This window comes from Haliaeetus albicilla, chromosome 22 (genome assembly GCF_947461875.1).
Source record: "Haliaeetus albicilla chromosome 22, bHalAlb1.1, whole genome shotgun sequence".
Lineage (NCBI taxonomy): Eukaryota > Metazoa > Chordata > Aves > Accipitriformes > Accipitridae > Haliaeetus > Haliaeetus albicilla.
Genome location: NC_091504.1, coordinates 25,587,733 through 25,610,671, shown reverse-complemented (window position 1 = coordinate 25,610,671; position 22,939 = coordinate 25,587,733). Strand labels below are relative to the sequence as shown.

Sequence of the window (22,939 nt, the reverse complement as noted above, 5' to 3'; positions counted from 1 at the left end):
AGAAAGGCTGTGTGTCATATAAGCATTAATTGACTGTATGAAATTAGCATGGAGAAACCCACCTATAGGGAAGCTGCTGAATGCATTTATTGGTGATGGCCCTTTTTGTAGCTCAGGAGTAGCATGGGGTATGACATTCTCAAGGAAAGATTTCATGGTGGGTTGATGGAGTGACTGCTGTTGAGAGGGTGGTGTTTGCTGCTTCATTAACAGGTTTGGATCAAGCTGACGGGACTGTTGCATCATCTGTTGCTGCATACTAAGAGATCGACCCTTGAAAAAACAGAGCAGTTACAATATAAATAGGCAAAAGCTCTTCCACATTTAAAGATAGATAATGAAACGCATCTTTGTGCTCCGTGCGTCTTAGCACAGCAAAACCCCAGCATTAAGCTAAGTCACTCCTTTAAAGCTTGTGAAAATCCCATTCACTCTTGCACACTTTAATACAATTTATAACAAGAAATGCAGCTCAGGACGACAAGCAGTTTATAAAGATAGTTTGAAAAGTTAATAATAAACGTATGTATTTACCTGCTGCTCCTGCTGTTGACGACCACCAGAAGGCATGCTTCTTTGATTCTGCGCTTTTTGCTGCTGAGCCAACAACCGCTAGGAGACAGTGTTTTGTGGTGTTTTTTTTAAGAACAGTTTATAGCTGACGTAAGTCTCTACTTAGACTTTCAAACAGAACACAGAGCGACTAGCTTTGTTAGCTTACCTGTAACTGGGAGATCTGAGAAAGCTGGTTTAACTGGGACAGTTGATTCAACATGGCTACCTGTTGTGGGCCAAAAAGTGGGCTCAGGCCACCGTTGTTTGGTGCATACTTCAGTAATGATACTGGAACCTGCAAAATGGACCAGTATGAAGAGTGACTGACAGTAACGTGCAATTAATTATACTAGATGCAGAATATTATAATCCCTGGCCAACAGTTGTCTAGTTTCTGAAACACTCATCAAGCCAAATATGTTTTCAACTATTTACAGAATAAATAGCAGCAACACCAACAGACAAAGAACAATCTTCTGAAGTAGCATTTTGGTAGTTTATACCCAGAATATTTTATGTACTCAGTTACCTGAGGGGATAGTAATGGAGGAGGCACTTGAGCACGTGGATTAGGCTGAGATGAATTAAGAGGTTGTGCTGGAGGCTGCTGCATGCTCCTGGGCTGTGCTGCTATATTACCAACACCAAACATACTGGGATTGCCATTCTGGAGAAAGGATGGACAGTTAGTGACAATAAACCTCTTTTGCTGCTTCTCCCACCCCTATACATTTGAATTAGAAGTTAAACACATATCAACCACATAGGTAGCTAGGATGTTATATCAAAAGGTATTAAATGTTGTCAAGTAACATGCCAAGGATATGCACACAGCCTTACCTGTCTAACAGAATTCAAGTTTTGCATACCCAGCCCTGCTAGGGAGCCAAGGGCTTGGTTAGGTAGTGCATTATTTGAAGGGGGAAGCTTCATGTTTTGATTGGACATAAACTGCATGTTTTGGGACTCGTCTGCTACAATGCCATCCTGATTGGACAGACAAACCGATGCGCAACAACCAGCCAGCAAGCAAGCAGAAGGGAGAAACCATTGCCAGGAACAGAAGGGAAGAGTCACATGACAGTCCAGCACCAGCAGGAAACAGGCAGAAAACAAAAGAGATCAGGTTAGTCATTTGCACTACAAATGGGCTACAGAAAGTGCTTAGTATTATATATCAGTAAGTTAAAAAGAACAAAACATATCTCATGGATTAACAAGAAAGCCCTAATCTTCCTCTCCACTAAACGCAGAAAGCTAAGGAGCACACGTGTAACTACTTAGAATACAGAGTCAAAGAAGTTTAGAAGTGTCCACCAGTAAGACACCTACTAACCTTATCAAAGTAAGGACCGCGATCCATGGAAGACTCTTTGGAAATTTGAGGACGAGAACCAGGGCCTTTTCCAACCACACGATTGTAATCTCCAACATTGAGGCCATGCTTATCCATCTCCATCCGCTTATCTTGCAATAACCCTACGAAAAGGTGAGAGATGTGACTACAACACTGAAGGATTATTCAGTTTTCCAGATACACTAGAAACCAGTTTATGCTTATGAAGAGCTGAAGTAACACTGGTCCCAAGCTAGATACTAATAAAAGAAAACATCAGTTTAGCTTTAAACTCTCTGGGCTTTACTGAAAAGGGAAAGGGAACACCATAAAGCAATGGCTACAGACAGCTTAACACTTGGAATCACCAAAGTGTCAACAGATTTTGCTAGACTTCACAAAAATATTATTCTCAGTTTCCTCTTAAAAACAAGGAAGTATAATTGTTTAAACTTGAGTTTCCAGTTGTGAATGCCACTGTTGGTTTTTTTTTTCGTAGCCATAAAGCACTGTCTTGGCTTGAAGACAAGCACTGTCTTGAAGTAGTATCTTTATCACATCCCCTACACATTTGGGTAATATTTCAGAGGCCCTTTATTTTGATTCAGTTAAGAAAAAAACTATTTAGCTAAAAAAACAACCAAACAAAAAACCTCACAAATTTAAAGTATTTGTGTTTATTATAAGCAAATTTTAAGTTATCTCTTATCATTAATTCCACTAGGCAAGTTAGAAGATCAAAATACAAGCAGTAATAAAGAAGTCCATTTAGTACTTCACTGCATGCAGTGTAAGAGAATTACTTTCCAAGCAGAAGTTTTAAATTCAAATTAAAAAAAACTGAAATAATTTAAAAATTAGGCTTGCCATTAATATTAAAATCTAAAATTCAAAGAACAATTTCTTTACACAATAGAGCCCAAAAGTGAAAATACCCAATTCTAAACTGGAATAAAATCAGTGCAACTACAATAAAAACTACAATGCTACAATTACTCTTAATTAAATATTCTATTGTTATAATATATTGTTCTTAATGTATTAAAGCATTATACTATTTTTGATTTGCTAGAGAAATCATAACAGTCAATGGATTCAAATAAAAATAAAACTGCTCACAAGTAATTTTACACTCAGGTTTAAAAGTTTCCAGAATAACTGTTCAGTATTAATTTAGTTCTTAGAACTAAAAATGTGTTTCCAAGAATGAACCACAATGAGCAAGTGTGGTATTCGGAACATTTCTGTTTATATTTTGTGAAGGTATCCAGAAGGCAAGCTAGATACTTACTTATATTACAAGAAACAAACCCACCACACCCTGAAAACATTCTTTCATGTCACCTTAATACATATAAGCTTAGCTTGATTTATGGATAATATTACTATAGCAACCAGGCAATTCAGGTGTGTAGCATTACTCACATGCACAAATTTTTTTCTCTACTCCTTTTCTTTAGGGAAACATGTATTTAACTATATATAGCAATAACTATACATATTATATATACATTTTTAAAAAGTAATTTACAGAAGGAGATAAACTAAAAGAGAGACTGGAAAGGAAAGCAATAAACCCCAGCTAGGTTCTCCTATTCTTACCTCCAGACATGTCCATCTTATTGCTCTGTATGGTTTCTTCTGGTGATTCTCTCTGAAGTAATAAAATGAATCATAATTATTGAATAATAATATTTTTAAAAGCTAAAACAAAGAGATTCCTATATACTATTTCAATTCAAACCTGCAAGAAAAAAAAAAAATCGAGACAAATCAGATGCTACTTTAAAGCATATTCTCCCTTTAGCTGTTACCCAACTGAAAACGGGTATCATCACCAAAATATGTACGTAACATTAAGTAAAACATCAGACTACTGGATGAATACCTGGATAGAGTTTACAAAACCACTCTTCATCAATAAATAGGTCTTTTTGTAATGAGGATGCAAAGAATGGGGATGGGTGACAGAGGGGAGACAAACATAAGTAAAAAGAAAAACACGATGAAAGTGAACACTAGGCAATAAAGCATTTTAAACTTTGTGCATTATAACTAGCATTGTAGGAAGGCAGTAAAGCCAGGTAAAGGTAAATACTTACTGAAAAACTGAGATTTGTGAATTGCTTAATGAATGGATTGATCCATGTTTCATCTTGCTTATTTCCACCTTTCATTATTCCCTTAAAAATAGAAAGGAATTCCTGTGATACTCAGAAGATGTTTACCACCTACTGCTTAAATTGCATCATAAAATGTTATGAATGAAGATTAAAGCTTAACGTACTCCACTCAGTGCAGCAATCTGTTCTGACTTAGCTTTTAGAAATGACAGCAGCACAAAAACCTTGACTCAACTTCCTCATTACCTTTGTGGGCATTTTTTTCATATATGGTGGCCAATTTAAAGATGGGTTAGCTTCTTGTGAAGAACTGCTGTTCCACATTCCAATCTCTACATCCTCCTCTTCCTCCCAGCTGGTCTGACGACTGCCTGTCAATGGCATATCATCTCCACACCAACTATCTTGCATAGATTTAGGCCCTGGTTGTGAAAAAAATCCAGCACATTAACATTTCAGTAGCAACTGACTGTCCTTAACACAGAAGTTAGCTTGATGTTTACTGCAAGATAAAAAAAAGCCTCCAAAAACATAAAGCTGCTATAGAGGTATTTCACCGTCCTCAAATACCTTTATTAAAAAATGATGCAGAAAGCACTCACCAGGTTTATTTGAAGCCTGTTGACCAAGAGAAGCATTTCCCCAGCCAGAGGTGCCTGCTGCATCGCTGATGGGTTCTCCCCAGCTAGTACCAGTATCCATGGGTTTACCCCACGCTGAAGTTCCATTATCTACAGTAGTGGCTGGAGTAGAAGGCTCTCCCCAACCTTTTTAAAGCAGTATGAGTTATTGGCATGTTTTTAAACAGGATTTTAAAAGCTATCTAAAGAGACTGAAGTGTTTTGCCTTTTCTAGATCCATAATGTACAATAAAAACCATATTAGTACACATTTACATTTTGTATGAAGGTTATTATTACAACTGTAAGCTGTTCCATAAAAAAAATTACAAAAATACCAATTTCATATGTAAAGAATTAAATTTTGATAGTAGAAACTTCTAAGATACTAAGTTCCTAAGAGCTGCTCATTGTATTTATGCTACTCTTGCACTCGAAAAAGAGACAGAGCACAAAATATTTCATAAAAACCACGCAAACTCATCTGCAAGTATCATTATTCACCGCGCCCAAAACTACAAGATCAGAAAGTCTGATCTTGAGTTCATATAAAACCACCACCCTTCATTCTGTCTTGTAGCAACTCAATGCTTTTTTTGGGCGGGGCCTCTTTGGCAACATTAAGTTTTAACTGTTTTAGAATCAAATGAAGAAAAATACTTTCATTCCTCAGATACCACTTTAAATATTTTCTCTGTGTTTCCACACCCCAGAATTCAAGTAGAGCTGTCTAGTCTTTATTACTCAAGCTATTTAAAACTAGAACAGATCTTCCAATCTATATAAAAATATCAAATGTCTGTGAGCATTGCTGTTACTTTTTTTTTTTAATAAATAAAAATGGTACTTCACTGGCACCTTCCCCTTTCAACTTTGAAACTAAAATATTGTTATATGAAGAAAGAACAAAAAGTATTGTTTTACAATTAACAGAAAACACAAATTTGCATAAAACCAAGTCTTACCAGAACCCGAACTGCTCTCCTTGCTAGACATGGCACTTGAAGACAGTAGCTGCTGATGTACCTGTGCTTGCTGGTCGGAACTGCTGCTACTGTTTGGGACATTTTTATTCCACATATTCACATTTTTGTAGTTGTATTTGCTTGGATCACCCCAAGCAGAAGTTCCATCATCAATTTCCATTTTACGGCGTATTGATTCAGGGGATGGCTCCTCCCAGCCAGTGGGTTCTTCCTCCTTTGCTGGTGCTGGCATTGGTCCACCCAGCCAGCCTGACCCTGGGGGTTTGTTTGTGGCAGATGGTGCTCCCCAAGAGCCAACATCTTGTTTGTTCCATTCTGGAGAGTTGATTGGCTTTGATGAATCCCCCCAAACTTGAGGCTGATTGGATTTAGGAGGGTCTCCCCAGCCCTGGTTCTGATTAGACTTTGCAGGCTCATCCCATCCTGAAGAATTATTTGGGTTTGTATTATTACCTCCCCAAGTAACAGAATTTGATTTACCTGGCTCATTCCAACCAGACACTGATCTGTCACTGTCACTACCTCCTGAACTGGATTTCTTAGCCTCACCCCAATGGTTACTTCTTGAATTTTCACCCCAGTTATCACCAGCAGAAACTGCCCAACCCTGGCTGGCCTTTTGTCCATCTACCCATCCCTGTTTGATCTTCTGTGCATCATTCCAAGATGACTTTTCCTCTTTGCCACTTCCCCATGATTGATTGCTCTTGACCATTACTGTAGCAGCAGAATCTTCTTCCCACCCCCCTTGGCTGTTTGACCCTTTGGAATCTCCCCACCTTGTAGCAGACTTTGGATCTCCCCACCCTGATACAGATGAGGTATCATTATTATTAGGGCTCGGTCTATCCACACATCCCCCTGAGCTGGAAGTCTGTGTCACAGAGCCTCCCCAGGCCTCTGTCCCATTGTCAGTTTTTCTTTCACCCCTTGGTGATGTTTCAGTATCCCAGGCAGTGTTCTGTTTGATTGGAGTCTGTCCCCAACCAGAGTTGGAAAGGACACGCGGATCTAAGTCAGTTCTGTTCACTATACTTTGGAGTAATGCATGCTGGTCAACTTTCCTTCTCTCTCGATTCTGTCCTTCTGTAGTTACTCTATCTTCATGGCATCCAGTGCTCTCCGAACTACCTTCGCTGTCCCCCGTACCTGTTTTGGCCCATGCGCTGTTCTGCTCAGTTATCTGAGAAGCAGCAGAAGTCTGGCTGTTAAGGTCATCCTCCTCAGTAGATTTCCATCCATTTGTAAACTTCCTGCTGTTTCCATTCACACTTTCATTGGAATGCTGATTACTAGGCAGTTTACTCCACTCCCCATTTGAAATGTTAGTGCCAGTGTTTTGTGCAGGATTGCCCCATCCTCTTCTACTCCCGCCAGCACTTGCACCATTTCCACTTCCCCATGGCATATTCTGGGAGTTGACTGTCCCTGCCTCCCATACCCCTCCGCCTTTATTCCCATTGATTTGAAAGTTAGTGCTGCCAGGCCCGCTAATGCCTGGCTGCATTAGAGTTGCATTCACAGTGTCACCATTAGCTTGGCTGTTTGGGCCTGAACATTTGTCTCCAGAGTAATTAGAACCATAGGCACCCCATGTAGTACCATAAGATCCACCACTTTTCGCCTCACCATTGCTCAGATGAGAAATGGAAGTGCCATTTGTAACTGGAGAGGCCTGAATCTGAGAATGATTCATTGTGCTCACACGCCAGGCCCCATGCCCTGTATTATTAGGCAGTTCGTTAATCTGCACTGAACCAGCAGAGTTTGGTAAACTAGAGGTCATAAAGTTAGTAGTGTTATTTGGTCCATTCATTTCAGTGTTAAGGTTTTGAGGTTGCCCACTGAATGAAACCTTCCTTGTACCATTTACTTCAGAATCACAATTTTCCTGAAGGCTTCCCCAGGAACCATGGGCTGAACCACCCACTTTAGAGTTAATACTCTGACTATTAGATATCTGACCTATGGTACTGCACTGAATATTTGTGCCAGGATTACCACTCCCTACAGACCCTTTCAGGGCATGTCCATTGTTCTCCAATACAGGCCAGGCACCATGGTTGCCATTTGAATTCAAAGTGCTTGGATTTAACCCTCCATTTGATGAAGAGTTTATGGTGCCCCAAGCATTCATTCTATTGTTGCTACTTTCAGATTTGCTGTCAGGAGCATCCACAGAAACTTGACATGTGCTTATTATGGTTCCATGGGATAAACCCCACGGCCCATTAATACTTCCATTGCCCACATTATTGCTGTTGCTACCAACCACAAACTTATTTTGAGAACCATGTCCAATGCCATTTCGAATGCCATCATTTTCACCACCTGTGCTCCCTGAAGCCATTATAACGAGGTTTCTCTCTGACCCAGAGCTAGAGGCAGAGTCAGTGTCCATACATTCTGATGTCAACTCTGGGTCACTGCCAGTGATTGATGGCCATGCTTCTTTGTCAGAGCCGTCTACAATAACTTTATCCCAGTTTGTGCTGGAGTCACTATTTGAAGAGACTGGTCCCCAGTGAGAATTTTCATAATGAGATCCTAGACCACTGTGGTTCAGATCTAAAGGGAAGAAGGAAAGTCCAACAGCATTATTATAAATTTAGTATTATTACTTCATTAAGCAGAAGAGTAAAAAAAAGTATAAAGGCACTAAGCCAGGAATTATTTTGCTTATTTTAACACTATGGTCACTGAAGATGACAGAGAAAGCTTCCAAGTACAGCAGCTCAGAACACTGCCACATGCATAACCTAGAACACGTCTCACCAGCATGCAAAGTTGCACTCTCACAAAAAGCACGAAGAGGCACTCATAAAGGTATAGTTCATTTTTTCCAGAGAAATAGTTTTTTAAAAAAAATACTTTGTATCACCACATACAAACTACTTTCTAAAAACATATATTTATTAAAAACTAAAATACTATATAAAATCAAAGACATTCTGAAAGGCAGAAATCTAAACAGGATATTAAAATGACCTAGTAGTACCAATTGCTGTGTGACAATAGCCAGACAAACACGCGTCTTCCCACCCCCATTAATAGACATTATGTAAGAATTCTTAAGTACAAGTTATTTAAGATATTTTCTTTTATACAACAACAATCTGACACAGAAACCACAAGACCAATTTAAACTTCTGCTGGTGCAGAAGTACAGGTTAAGCGCAGTAGCTGAACTGATACTTCTAATTTTCATTTACATAAAAATTTCTGCTTCTTTTTCAATAAGTAAGCTGATCACGTCAGAGAATCAAGAAGACATACATCCTAATTCACTTATAAACTTTTCGTGGTCAAATACATGCACCATGGAATATTTGCTACAAAGTAAGTACTATCAATTTTCATCTGGTATGTCTAAAGCTTTACTGCAGAGACCTCCCCCCCAATCATTAAATCAAAACACAGTCAGACAGGTGCACCAGATGAAACTATGGAAGTGTGAAGCATGTGAAAAGTAATAATGAAGCTGGCAACAGAACAGAAGTACAAAACCTCAGTGAAGTTTTTTTACTTAGTATTTGCCTGCACTGAAAGAATAACCATGCCAGTGTACACTCAATGGTTGTATATGTAGCAAATTACACTTCTCTGCCCATTAAAACATTCAGTTTTTTAAAAAAAGAAACCGTCAACTTTTCTTTATAATGTTCTTTTTTTTGCCTTTACTTAGAATATTCAAAATGTATGTACCTAAAGAGAAAAAAAGTTTTATAGCTCCTGCTCATTCTTAATGGATTTTTACAGCACATGGCTTACATGACTAGAAAAAAGTGCAGTCACTTTGCCTGAATACCTTTGTGAAATTGTACCTGTTCATATAAACAGACAGAGCTAATAGTAACAAAATGCTACAATTATCAATCCTTAACTTTCTCAAAAGCTATTTAAAGAATATTTAGGGACTAGCTACTTTAAAAATGTAACACTAATTTATAAGCCTCTTGTGTTTCCAAGAAATACATGTTAATTGTGAAGCCTGAAAGGAAGCTGCCAGTCTCACCAGCTTCTCCCTTCTGCTACAGGGAGTGCCAAACCTGCACCAGCAACAAAACCCCACCAAACCCTGATGCCCACCAACCCAACCCCTACCTACTGCTCAGTGACAAGTAACTGAGTTGCATCTACTCTATTAAAAATGTTAGTCAAAATTGCCACCTACTTAGAGATTAAAACGTATACAAGGTATGACTTTTGGCAATAGCTCAGCTCTCAAATGCAGGGATCATTCAGCGGGAGCCTGCTCTTAGTGCTCCAACCCAACCGCAAAAAGGGTTGATGTGGTTTATTATGTGTAAGCATGACTGACCAATCTGAAGAGAAGCACAGCTGATGTAGATTTAAAAAGAGACCTTGTTTCAGTGCTTCCATCTCTCAAAAGGAATTTGAGAACACCATGACAGGCAGAAAATCTCACACTTTTACATCAGGGTAATTTTAAATACTACATTATTTGAATTTATGATCTTGATGATCTATAAGGAAACAGGAAGGAACAAATCAAAAAAATCTTACATTTAAGTTACTATGGACAGTTTATCGAGTATTATACTGATGTGCAACAAGTTTTGGTCTATTTCTAATTAATTTTTAATCAATATCAACATTATTCATCCTACAGTGAAAAAGAATCTAGCCAAAGACTCTGCCTCCAAGAGTCGGTAGCTTGGAGCAGCACAGAGCAGGGATCACCTACTGCTTCTCTAGCAACCAGGATGGTGGAAGCTTGAAAGGGTCCAAGCAATCAGTTAAGCTTCACACGGTAACTACAACATGAAAAACAAGGATGCTGGCATAGCAATTTGGAACCAGTAGTGGAAAAAGACCTGTGGCAGGTAGAAATAGTGCTGCAATAGTTAGAAGCGCCTGGCAGCTCCACAGTCTTGAAAAAGAGAAACACACAGCATCCTTGGGAGAACTGGAAGACATTTGTTCAGCTGAACATGACCCAGAACCTCCCTATTAATGTGTTACTAGAAAAAACACTGTGGTATCTGAGCAATTGTCCAACAAAACCCAAGATTTCAAATCTCACATTGGCATTTTATAAAAAAGACATTTAACCTACTAAAAGACTAATCAAAGAGTTGTCTGCATTCTCACGAATGAGAGAATCAACAGCATCAAAAGCTGCCCTAACAAAACAAAATCTTGATTACATAAACATCATCCCAATAACATGATCAATTTTAAAAACAACACGAAAGTATACAGATGGCAAACAGCCTGAGTTCAGTGTGGAAAAAGAGATACAGGTTATGACTACAAGCCAGAACGAAATGGTAAACAAACCCTAAGTTGCACAAGAATAGAATACATAAAAAGAAAGCTTGTATTTATTAAAATTCTATTATACTAATTTAGATGTGATGCACAGTTTGTAACGAGCCAATACACAAACAACATATAATGATTTCCAGTCATCCAGAATTTTATCCTATTACATACAAAACTACCTTGACTAACAGTCTTCTTCCTGGACATAAACGTGTGTTAGTGATTTCTAGTATGAGCTACTGTTCTGAAATATTCCTATCTGAATCCCCACAACCCATGAACTTCTGAGATTAAGCATACAAATACTGAATAAGCAAGGTATTATCTCTGATTTCTTGTATCTGGCAGATATCACAAAACCACCCTCAAAATTGAAAAACTACAGTTTACAACATACTACACTTGGTGCACAGCAAAATGAGCCAGTAACAGCCTATTCTTGGTTTTCTCCCCAAAACTATTTAGAAGTTGCAACTGAACTTCTGCTGCTTAAATCCTGGACAAAAAAAAAAAAAAATTACACAAACCTGTGTTTCTTAAAATTCAGTAATCTGCTAAGATTTTTTTCAATAATTTGTAATTTAATAATTTAATGCTTTCTAGCTATGAGTTATCCCCACAGGAAATGCTTGCAGGAAAGGTATTTTCTAAAGTAGCTTGCTTGTTTTAAAGTACCATCACATGGTCTAAAATAAACAGTAAGACTGAGAAGTGTAAATTAAGAAATACCTGAATCTTGGTCCCTCTCTCTCCTTTTCCAGTTCCAGTACATAGTGGTACCCACAGACTGTCAATACTATACCTTGCCAATTATTGTACCATTGGTCCTTATGAAAAAATACATTTTAGTAAACAAGCTTTTCAGCTTTTAGTAAACAAGATAAAAAGCACCGTTATTATGAAATGACAGAACCAAAAAAAAACCCCGTGTTTGTTAGCATCACATATCTTTTTCTCTGTGGTAGAGAAAAAAGTCTTGAAGTCTGTCTGTGTCTTCTTAAAATACTCCAACTCAAGAATTGGTAGATGTAGCTGTTTGCCTCCACAATAGTTTCCTAACTGTAAATGCAGGACAGGAAAGCTGCCAGGACAAGGATACAGTGTCCCTCTGTGCCTAACCCAGCACAACTGGCGGCTCTCCTAAAAGACACCGTCCTGCACGCTCTGCCTCTCTCCCTCTTCTCTCCCCCAGCCAGGGCTCTGGCCCCAACTTGTGCTGGACCCAGCAGCCCTGCAGCACTGCAGACTCGCTAAGTGGCCAAATTCAACACAAGGGAAGAGAGGGGAGGGAAGAGGAGAGGAGGTTTAACATCACCCCTTTGAGAGCAGTCTTCGAGGTAAACAGAAGAGATGCAACATGAAACGTTCTCCTAAGCGCTGTGCCCACAGCAGCCTGATGGGTACACGGCACAGCCAGGAACAGAGCCAGTACAAACCACCCAACAGCACTGTCTGCGTTCCTCCAGAGCATTTCGTATGGCATGTCCCCAAGTCCTCACACAGCACATTTGCTCCAAAATATTACTTAGAAATGAACAGCAAGTGTTCTTCACAATCATACCCCGTAAAAAACATACACATCTGTGGAGGCCTCCACATACATACATGCCACCCCAGCATAAACTCAGCATTCAAAATAGAAAGGCCCCAAGACGTGATTTCCTCCAGCGCTGTGAAATGTCTCTGATATAAAACACAGGCTTGCACAGATTATTCAGTTTAATACCACAAAGAGGCAATTTAACATTTAAGCACAAAGGTAAAAAAAGACACTTAGTATTTTAAAGCTAAGGTGTCACATTGTCAAAACATCTGTTTTGGTATGAATTCTGATGTTATTTTAGAAAACTAAAAAAGTTTAACCAAACAGCATGTAATGCCATAGAGAAAGTATACTTAAGTCAGTCATTCATACAGCACATGCTATTGAAAAACATAAGCCAAAGAATGAAAAAATTAGGACCCCCCCCCCCAACCAAACCAGACAAAGTTGTGTGAAACATGTAACTACTACAAACACACATAGTGGAGGAGAAAAAAAAAAGTGAGATTTAAATAGCTAACCTGACTGGTTAGGGGAGTGGCTCACCAAGTCCCGAATGGGAGGCATGCCTACAAAACAAAACAAAAAAACAAAAGAGCAAGAAAATTACAGAAGTGTTACTTAAGTAAACTAGCCCTTTGAGAACAGTCCCCAAACCACTCATTACTTTAAAACCATTTATTAGCACCCCTTTTTCAGTAAAGGTTTCTCTTAAGCACCATCTCTCAATCTTACTGACCATGCTAGCGACGAGCAAGTTCTGAATTGCAAACACCAACAGTGCTGATTACAACACAGGGAAGAGATACACTGATGGCAAATCCAGCTTTCTACATGTAGCATTTATATTTAATTATTAGCAATTCTGCTGCTTTCACTAAGTATTTCCACTACTAGTTAGTTTTTATACATTTGGCATTTAATTAACCAATTTAACATGTCCTTAAATTTGATTTATATAAAAAAGAGGAAGAATTTAGAGTCATCGAAACCAAAACCAGTTAATTTTTGACTGTACTAACTTAGATTTCAGAGGTCAGCCCCGAAACTTAAGCAAGTCAATAACACTTCTTTGAATAGCATGCTTTCTCCACCTGAAAATCATTAGTTTGCTACCTGATTTAGCAAACAAGTAACTACGTACAGTCTAACTCTGATTTAACCTAAGTGTGTGCATAACAAACTTTTATTTACCACTCTTTCATAGTTTCTTCCTCCTAAGTGTCCTATAGGCAGCATATGAAATCAATGTTTCAAATTCACAAATTTTACTGTTGGAGACTATAAGTGTTACATTTAAGGCAATGTTTCCTAAATTAAGTCAACCTTTCCTAAATTAAGTCAACCTCCATTACTACTAACTGCATATCCCAGCTGCTTACTTCTTCCCCAATTCATACAATAACTGAGAAAAAAACCTCAAGTTACAGGAAGAATCTTTTGTTTCCAAAGGCTCTGGCTGTAACATAACTTTGCAGCTCTGCTGCAAGATGCACAACAATAAAGCGAGACCTACTCGCGTCAACAGAGGAATCCACATAACTGGACTAAGGCCAAGAGCCTGATGGTACTCTCCTGTTTTGTTCAGTCCCACAGTTGTAAGCAATTACTGCTGGCAAATATTTTAGTTCACTATATAAATCATTTCATTGTGGAATAACCACCTGGCTATTCTGATGTGTTACATAGCATAGAGGCAAACAAACATACCAAGGCAGCATTCAAGATCTTTCTTTCATATGAAGTTTACACATGGCAGAAAATTTCAGTAAAGCAAACAACTGAACTGGGTATGAAAATGTTCTGATAAAGAGCTACTTATGTAGACTTCTTAAAATAACCACCTTGGTACAAGACACTATTTCAGAAGTACTACATGGCATGAGCTTCACTTATGTGTCTTTATTAAAAAGATATGCCAAATGTCCTAAAAACAGCAGAGAAACAACGAACCCATAGCACTATCCCTTCTTGAGCTTTACTTATAAACAAAGCAGGTTAATTTTCAAAAGAGAAGATGATTGTCCATGCAAAACACATGTAAAGAGATGGTTTTTTTCTGACCATTGATATAATTAAAAAATTCTCAAATACTGAAGACTTAAAAACTTACTGCGGCCAGGGCAACTAAAGATGACTTTAAATTTAGCAGTAGTTGTGTTCCCTGGCTTTTACAAAGGACCTACCAAACAGTTATAACCACAGCTGGAACTGGGGGGAGATCCTATCCCAGGGTCTGTCAGGGAATGACAGATAAAACAACTGGAACCATTACCTATTCCAGCAATTTTGACTTCAACACTTCAAGCTACAGTTTTTCTTTAAAAAAAAAAAAAAAAGTCAAGAACTTAACAATCTTCAAAGATATTCCATTAAGGTATAAAATTTGTTAACCCAAATGGCCCGTACATAGATACTCTTTCAATAGGAAGGTATCTACAGATATGCCAAATTTCATGAGATTTTTAATTTCAGAGATAACAAGGAGAGTACCTAGAAGTTTCCGCTGAAGGCTAAAAGAGGAACTAGGGAGAGTGAGTGAGTAAGACTGAGACAGGCAAATGAAAGTAGTATTCACTTTCACATACAAAGATGTCAAAAGACATTAAGTCACTCTTGCGTGCTGCTGGACTATGGCCACCTCCACATTACCTCACAGGCAATTCATCAGAGAAGATTTTGAAACCATTACAAAAACCCAGCACTGAAAAATTATTTTCCTTTACGTTATCATCTTACCTACACTTCTCAAAGAACGTGACAAAACATCCAAACCAGACATCCAGTTCCCGGTTATAGTAGAGGAAAGGGATCTTTCAAGCATACAGATACATGGCACCAAGAAGTGAGACCCTGGGTGCCCAACCCCACTCGTCGGTTCTGATGAGTTTACCTTGCACACATGGGAACGCCCCAAGCAGCATAGCCCAGAGTTAAAGATCTGACAGGATGCTACAGACAACACAAACATTTTCTTAAAATGGGAAAGTGATTTGGCCAACCTTCCTCCTCCCTAAAGGCTCTCAGAACCTTCTCCTTACCAGCTGGACGTGCAGACATATTATTCAAGTAATTAACATATTATTCAAACTGCGGAACTACTCCCAGTAAAGCAGCTGCCTCAGATGCTCAGTATAGCATTGTGGCAGTACCACACAGGGACACATTGACATCTCCCAGCCTAAAGGCTGTCCAGCCACATCATCACAAAATTAAGCAAAACGGAAGAATGCAATACACAAATGGGAACCCAACTAATTAAATATTGGGCTGGCGTTCACAAAAGAAGTGAAATGAACGACAGTACATTCAAAAAATCCTCTGGATACAATTAGGAGGTTTAATAGATTGTATAGAGAGTAATACTTCTTAAATTAGTTTACTTGTGAATTTTTATTTAAATCACTACTTGCTACCATATAATTTGACCAGTAGAGGATATATGCTGGAGAGAAAGTTTCATCTTAGAAGCAAGCAAGTATATGAAAGTTACTTTAAACCTGACTATAGACAGGAACAAAGTACACAGGTGAAGTAAAAAAAAAAATTAACTACTTAAAAATTACTTCTTGGAATGGTAAAGAGTTCTATCAGTATGTTACAAAAATAATACTGGAAAGTAATATTGGAAACATTCCTCAAGGGGCACATGGATAAACTGCTTCCAATGCTTTGATTGTTTACTTTCATTTTAAATACTACTTCTTCAAGATTCAGTAATCAGAACAGCTCAAAATTTAACTAAAACTTGAAATACCAAGGCTATTTTCCAGAAATCTTTTTTTTTAACTGAAGGGGCTAGGAGTCACATCCTTTGTGGTGTATAAAACGTTAACTTCGAGAAACACTGGGAATTCAGTAAAGTTTCAGAAGAAACTATCTTTGGGAACAAGTTACATCATCACTGCTGTGTGCACATCAGAAAATAAATACAAGTATAAAAATAAGAAAGTATTTGCCCAAAATATTAAGCATTAGCATGCATTAATACCAAACCTGTTCAAAAAAAAAAAAATCAAGATCCCTACAAAGAAAGTTACTTTTTTTCCAGCCAAAAATAGACTGACCGTATTGTCCCAAAAAATTTGCTGAACTGCATGCTAGTACATTCACTGAATGGCAAATTACGCACATGTAACAGGTAAGTTTACTCTTAAAAGGGTATTTGAAAAGAATGCATAACAAGCCAAAATAACAAAGGATAACTATACTTAAATAGTAATATCAATAAAGGTAAAGGTTGATCCAGTTTGTAAGACAACCAAGCTTCAGGTAGATGAACAAAGAAAAACACTGACCTAACAACAAAAAGCAATTCTGATATTCTACACAAGTGATGCCCTAGCTGTATCTCTAGATATGAAGGGGAAAAAAAAAAAGTCTTTGAAATGCTGTTCAGAATGCTCTGGGAACTGTCTGAAAGGCCCTTCCTTGTGAGATCTATGTACCAAAACTCGATGCAAAAAAGATGCTTCTTAACATGGCCACGCTTGGATCAATTATTAGGATAAAGACTGGAAATTCAGAACATAGCAGTGGTGATACTGGCTTCAACATCTGTTCAAAAATAGACACGTCTATTGTACACCGCTAGCAACAATGAGCAACTAAGACGTCTTAAGTTTCAGCATGAAACGTGCACAAAGATGGCTGAAACCATCCTGCAACGTTTAATATTAAGCTACGACATAGGAAAATATCTCATCATGCTACAGCTTACATTTAAGGTTTAAATAATATTAGCTCAAATATTTCACTGATAATTGAATTTAAACTATTTGATTTCAGTTAAAGGAAAACAAGGTACCTCCCCCTCACCTGGCTGTTTTTTGCTGCTGTTCGGCACTTCTCCGTTGGTCACTGGCTGTTTATTTGTGACAGTGCTGCCTCCTGACTGGCCGTTTAATACTTTAGGAGTAGATCCCAGGTTTGCAGCTATAACTGGTAACTGCTGACCTCGTTTCAGAAGCTGTTTCTGTTCCTGGTGTCGAAATCGTGGTGGTACTTCACGAGGAGGGTATCGAGGCAAGGTCTGCTGCTGCTGACTGTTGGCTGTGGCCCGCTTGGCATTATTATTAGTGCTGGTTACTGTGGAAGTGCCGTTAGAGGTGACAGGCTGAGGCTGGCTTACACTTGTCTTTGTTTGTTCTGGCACTACCCCCACCCCCAAAAAAAAGAAAGTTGGACAAAGTTATTCATAAGAACAGCAACTTAAAAAGTTGAAGACTAAGTCAATATTCTCAGATGTGTTTATGTATTATGTAATGGCAGCATTTTTTTTTTTTTGTGATTCAAGTTGTAACTCATTCCCCACTAAAAGCTCTATTATCCCGTAATCACACAGCTTTAATAGCACAGATCTGGAAGCAGAAATATGTCTTGCTATCACTTCTAACAAAGTTATCTCCATTAAAGTATGCTACTACTAACAAGCTTTCTGTAGCTTTTCCTGACAAATCAGCACTATGCCAGTTTATTTCGGCATTTAAACTTTATTTTAAAAAATACTTAAGTACTAAAAAAACCACCACAACAAAAAAAACTTACTCCAATGGGAAACTTAAGTGTTACACATACAAAAATGTTACAGTCTTGCCCCAAAACAACAAGAGGTGAACAGGACATACAGAACGCATTGTTAAGACTTGCCTGCTTTATCAGTCCTAATGTCCAAATTAATACCCTTAAGTCAATCTGTTGCCAGCAGGAAAAGCTAACGGCACAGGTAACCCCCATACACAGCTTGGCAAGACTGTGCCAGCATTGATAAAATGCCAAATGTGCAACCACAGCTCCAAATTATCTTTCAGTCTTGACAGCACAGCCACTTCAAGGCAAGATGAAGGTCAAATAGTTTGCAGAGGTCAGCTGTGAGTGAACACACCAAACTCGGATGCTGAATAAAGGGAAAACCACAACATCCTCAACTCAACACCTCCACCCCAGCCAGTGCGAAAGCAAAGATGGCAAGTATGGGGGTGTACAGGTGGAGGTAACTGGTCAGTAAACCAGGCTCAACAGATATGAAGGAACATGTGAGCTACTGGATGCGTTTCCTGGTGCTACTGCCATTCATCCCAACCACCGTAACAGGTAAACTGTACTTCCAATCCTTGCACTGATACGTTAATGTACTTTTCAAACTTCTTGGATGAGATACCCATAAAGCGCGTTTACATTTACTGTGGAATTTTCCGAGATACCTCAAGACCCCATCGTGACTTCCCCCAGCACTGACCTCCCTACGCGGTCAAGTCACCATCTCAACTCAGAACTTCACAAAACGAAACTAACAGTTTTAGAAGTTACTGAAGGAAAATAGTTTAATCTGTGCAGCATTCCTGCTGCTAACAGCAAGGGCAAATCTCAGTAATGCAACTTCTCTGACGACAAACATTTAAAGATGTTCCTACTAGCTACACGTCACTCCTTCCTCAGCAACACAACCCTTTCTGGGCCTGTACAGACAACAGCGGGGAAAAGTGACCCAGGGTAAATTCATCCCCGCATTTTTTTCATGGAGATCCTACGAGAGAAGACTTCAGGATGCAGCTCCATCAAACTGCTCCATCGGCTTCTCTAAGGTGGTGGCAGGCTACGGAAGAGGACCGATCCTGTGTGCTGGGAAAGAGGGAAACTGAGGCAGGCACTACTGCTCAGGACAAGCAAGGGCTCTCGCTCTGCACTGCTGGGTGAGGCAGCTCCCAATTGCTAATTAGGTTTCAGTTACTATAAGGCTGCCTTTATTTTCAAGAATAGTTTTGCACATTGGCAGCATCTAAACATACATGACTTGAGGCTTAAAAGCAGCATCCTCAAACCATTTCCCTGCTGTGTTCCATTTAACAATCTCCCAGCATGTCAGAAGCAGGAATACTGTTACTATATGACTGACAGTGTAGTTTTCTGGGGCTTTTTAAATTTTTTGGTTTTGTTTAAAGACCATTTTATCATTCATTTTCAGGAATAGATTCATGTGAATACAACATAAAAAATAAATGAAAACAAACTCCTTAAGCTTTTGTTTAAAGAATCAATTTGAATACTGTCAGTATTACTTATGATTGTAACTTCTTTTTATTTCTACTATAATACACGGTTACATATTTTGAAAAATACAAACGTGAAGGCCTTTAGAATAAAACGTCACCTAAGCATCAGCATCCGAGTTGTGTTTTAATGGAATACTACATTTAGGCTACTTAAGAAAAGCAGAAACAAAAAAACTTGAGAGCCCTCCTTGTTTCACAGGTGGCCAGATACAGGCCTTTGCCAGAAGTCTCAAGGGGAGAGGAGGAGTACCCAGCTCCAGCTGCTCACCAACACCCTCACTCCACAGCCCCACCATATCCCCTGCCCTGACACAGCACCAGCCCAGCTCTCTCTATTTCACAGCTGACTGGAGAAGGACAGAATTAAGGAGAGGAATGGCCAAGACATACGTCAATTTAATGTACAGAGCACGGGGAATAGAAGGTATTCAAGAGCTATTAGATAAATTGGCAAGTTGATAAAAATCACCAACACCATATCAGATTCCATCAATTTAAGTTGTTACCTATATTAAAAGAGTAGGTAACTCAGAGCAGATTCCTTGCACAATGTTTTGATGCATATAATGCAACAACAAATTTTGATCAAAACTGAATTTCACAAATACAAAGAAGTCTTAAACAAATCTATGTCCATTTATTCCTTTTCAAATTTCCTGGTTTAAAAATAATTAAAATAACTGAAAATTACTAAGTCTGGGGGGGGGAAAGAGCTATTTTAGCACATAGCTAAGAATTTGTCAACAATTTAATGCATAAACACTTAGCACACTTCTGTGCTCTAGGTACTGCAACAAGCTTTGGGAAAAAAAAAAAAATCCTTCACATACCACAATCTGCGTAACTACTGCCCAAATCTTAACTTTTTGATCTATCAATTTGCCTTCTGCTGCAACTGATTCATGCTAATTACTCTCTACAGTTTAAAGCACAGTTCAGCCTACACCTGAGGTGTACTGACAGTGATATGCAAAAAACAACCACTTTTTGCAGCCAGTATATCATTATCAAGCCAGCAAAGTAGTTATATGGTAATGACACTACTTAAGGACACATACATCCTTTAGCCTTCTGCACACTGTATTTAAGTTTTTTGGCTTGGTTGTTGGTTTTTTTTGGTTGGTGGGTTTTTGTTTTTTTTTACTGTCAGCTTAAGTGGAAAGTATACCTTGCTTAAATAGTTTTTTAATCCAACACAAAACACCCCATAACACGGTCAATGAAAGAGATTCAGTTTTCCTACACGACTACTTGCATTCATGTACAATTTCTCCTCTCAGATAAAGTAAAATCATTTCTATATGACATTCCATGAGACATCCAAACAGAGTTGCAAGTAGCATGCTTAGAGCAGTACTGCAACACAGCTACATTAATACTTTACTTTCCTAATTAAAGCTACTTTAAGACAAAGTAAGACAAAGTGCGTATTATAACAGAATCCAATGGACTTGCAGGTAATCGAATCACTTTCGGCTATAAAAGAGTGCAACTAATAAACAAGGTACTTTCTGCCAAGCCAACCCCTAAGCTACGACATGAACAAGACTTCACAAACAGCTTAAGAAAATTGTATTTCTCATATATTCTATGCCTTCATTTCTTTAGCAAATATGGTAATTCTTTCTATTATCAGCAAACTAAATAGAAATCTACCAGATAATACAGTTATACTAAAGAATATGCAGGGTTTACATTCATATGTTAATTTCAAACTAAAATTAATCAGAAGTGCAAAAGAATTCCCTTGCCTTCGCTTCCCTAAGTACCACAGAGTAAGTTTTAAGCTATACAATTTATCTTGTCCAACATTTTCTGGCCCACAACTTCTCAGAAGACTAAATAATACATTAATATCCCAATATGGCTACTATAAATTCCAACACCCTTTAATTATTATCTTAATATTTTATTCTGTTATAAACAAGTTGCTTGTTTAATAAAAGTTTGTTCTGCACACCAGTATTTTATTCTGAATTATATTACGGCAGAAAGATAATATTAACAGACTTACAGTCTATCACAGTTAATTTACTTGACTAGTAATAGCAAGTTTACAGAAACAAAAATTAAAAATGACAGATTTTCATAAAGAACAAACCTGCTGAAAACCCACAAAGCAGGGGATGGTGAAGTTACAGTTTACAGAGAGATTCCAAAGAAAGACGCTTCCAACTTGTGTTGCTTTCCCACTCTGCAGATTTCATTAGAAAATGGAGGAGAAGCATGGTGTCATTTTACTGCTCCAGGAGTGCTGCCTGCCAACTCCTCCTGGAGTAGGGGCCCAGTGACTTAAACTCCCCCTCCAATAAAAAAAATGGCAGCTGTTTGAATAACTTTAATGCAGATGGAAAACAGTTTCTCACTCGCACAAAATCAGCGTACAAAGATCAAATCGTCTACTAAACCACACAAAGAACAGCACCAAGCTGTCATTTAAATGTTTCTTCTTGCTGCTGCTGAAGCCGACCTCTTAAAAATGTATTGTAATGCTCTCTCCCTGCATGTCATGCCCCAAAGAGTTGTCAGTGCTGGAATGCTGAAGGGCAAACAGAGGAAGTCTGGCTTTCAAGCTGACACACGTAAGATGTAGTGCTAGAATTTTCGTTGTGGAAAAATGGCCGCAGCTGTAAGCTCAGCTAGCTGATCTGGAAAATATCTAACTGTTTGCCAATTCATTAACCCCTGAAGATCCGCACAAAGGTAAGTTGTATGCTATTCCTACGGGCAATTTTAACAGCAAGCATTTGTGATTCTGTTCATTTTTGCTATTCGCTTTCAAGATTTAAAAGCTAACATAACAGTTTTTCCAATCAGGAAAAGCACAGTTAGGCAAGTGAAAAAAAAAACACTTGACAAAAAACAGAAGAGTTAGTGTATTCAGGCAATTTTGCTTCACAGAGAAGAAAATGAATAAGAAGTTTCCAAGGTGGGAAATATGAGTCAAAGATTTCAATTCCACACCCAGCTATTTTTAAAAGCACTTTCCGTTTCAGTGGTTGATTCAAAGTTTATTCTGTTCTGCAATTCAAAAAATAGTACTTTATGCCTCTGCCTTCTACAAAGCAGGGGAATTCAGAACTGAAGACTGACAGATGTTTTCAGCTCTAGCTTGTACTGTTTTGCAAAGCACAAAAGCATTCAGAACAACTAACCACAACGCTAGCATCAACATTGCTGTTCAAATTTTATAAATTACTCCAGTAGGATATTATGGACACACACTGAAGTGTGTGCAAAAAGATACTTCATCTCATAATGAAACCTCATTCTGCAGAAGTACACCATGATTACTGAAGTGAGCATATACAACAAAACTCAAACATTCTTCTTAAATAGCATTTACTTTAGCGCTTGGCTTATCATTAGCTACTCGTGGCCACAGTGCGGTTTGCAGAATCTTGTTTTAGGAGAAATTCAGGGTAAATGGATTGA

General features: G+C 38.4%; 1 protein-coding gene across 14 annotated transcripts in view; it reads right to left on the bottom strand.

Moving 5' to 3' along the window:
• The window catches only part of TNRC6A (trinucleotide repeat containing adaptor 6A), a 104,183-nt gene that overhangs the window by 10,717 nt on the left and 70,527 nt on the right, over nucleotides 1-22,939 (bottom strand). For 6 of the 14 annotated variants that reach the window (XM_069810570.1, XM_069810571.1, XM_069810565.1 and 3 more), the window contains 13 exons: nucleotides 17,271-17,606; nucleotides 12,974-13,021; nucleotides 5,600-8,188; nucleotides 4,617-4,781; nucleotides 4,261-4,436; nucleotides 3,994-4,074; nucleotides 3,494-3,545; nucleotides 1,892-2,034; nucleotides 1,396-1,542; nucleotides 1,085-1,222; nucleotides 722-850; nucleotides 535-612; nucleotides 63-273 (listed from right to left, as the gene is read on the bottom strand). In XM_069810570.1, coding sequence (XP_069666671.1) covers nucleotides 63-273; nucleotides 535-612; nucleotides 722-850; nucleotides 1,085-1,222; nucleotides 1,396-1,542; nucleotides 1,892-2,034; nucleotides 3,494-3,545; nucleotides 3,994-4,074; nucleotides 4,261-4,436; nucleotides 4,617-4,781; nucleotides 5,600-8,188; nucleotides 12,974-13,021; nucleotides 17,271-17,606 — 4,293 coding nt within the window. The remainder of the gene's footprint in view (nucleotides 1-62; nucleotides 274-534; nucleotides 613-721; nucleotides 851-1,084; nucleotides 1,223-1,395; nucleotides 1,543-1,891; nucleotides 2,035-3,493; nucleotides 3,546-3,993; nucleotides 4,075-4,260; nucleotides 4,437-4,616; nucleotides 4,782-5,599; nucleotides 8,189-12,973; nucleotides 13,022-17,270; nucleotides 17,607-22,939) is intronic. The other 8 variants (XM_069810572.1, XM_069810573.1, XM_069810568.1 and 5 more) reach the window with 5 other exon arrangements.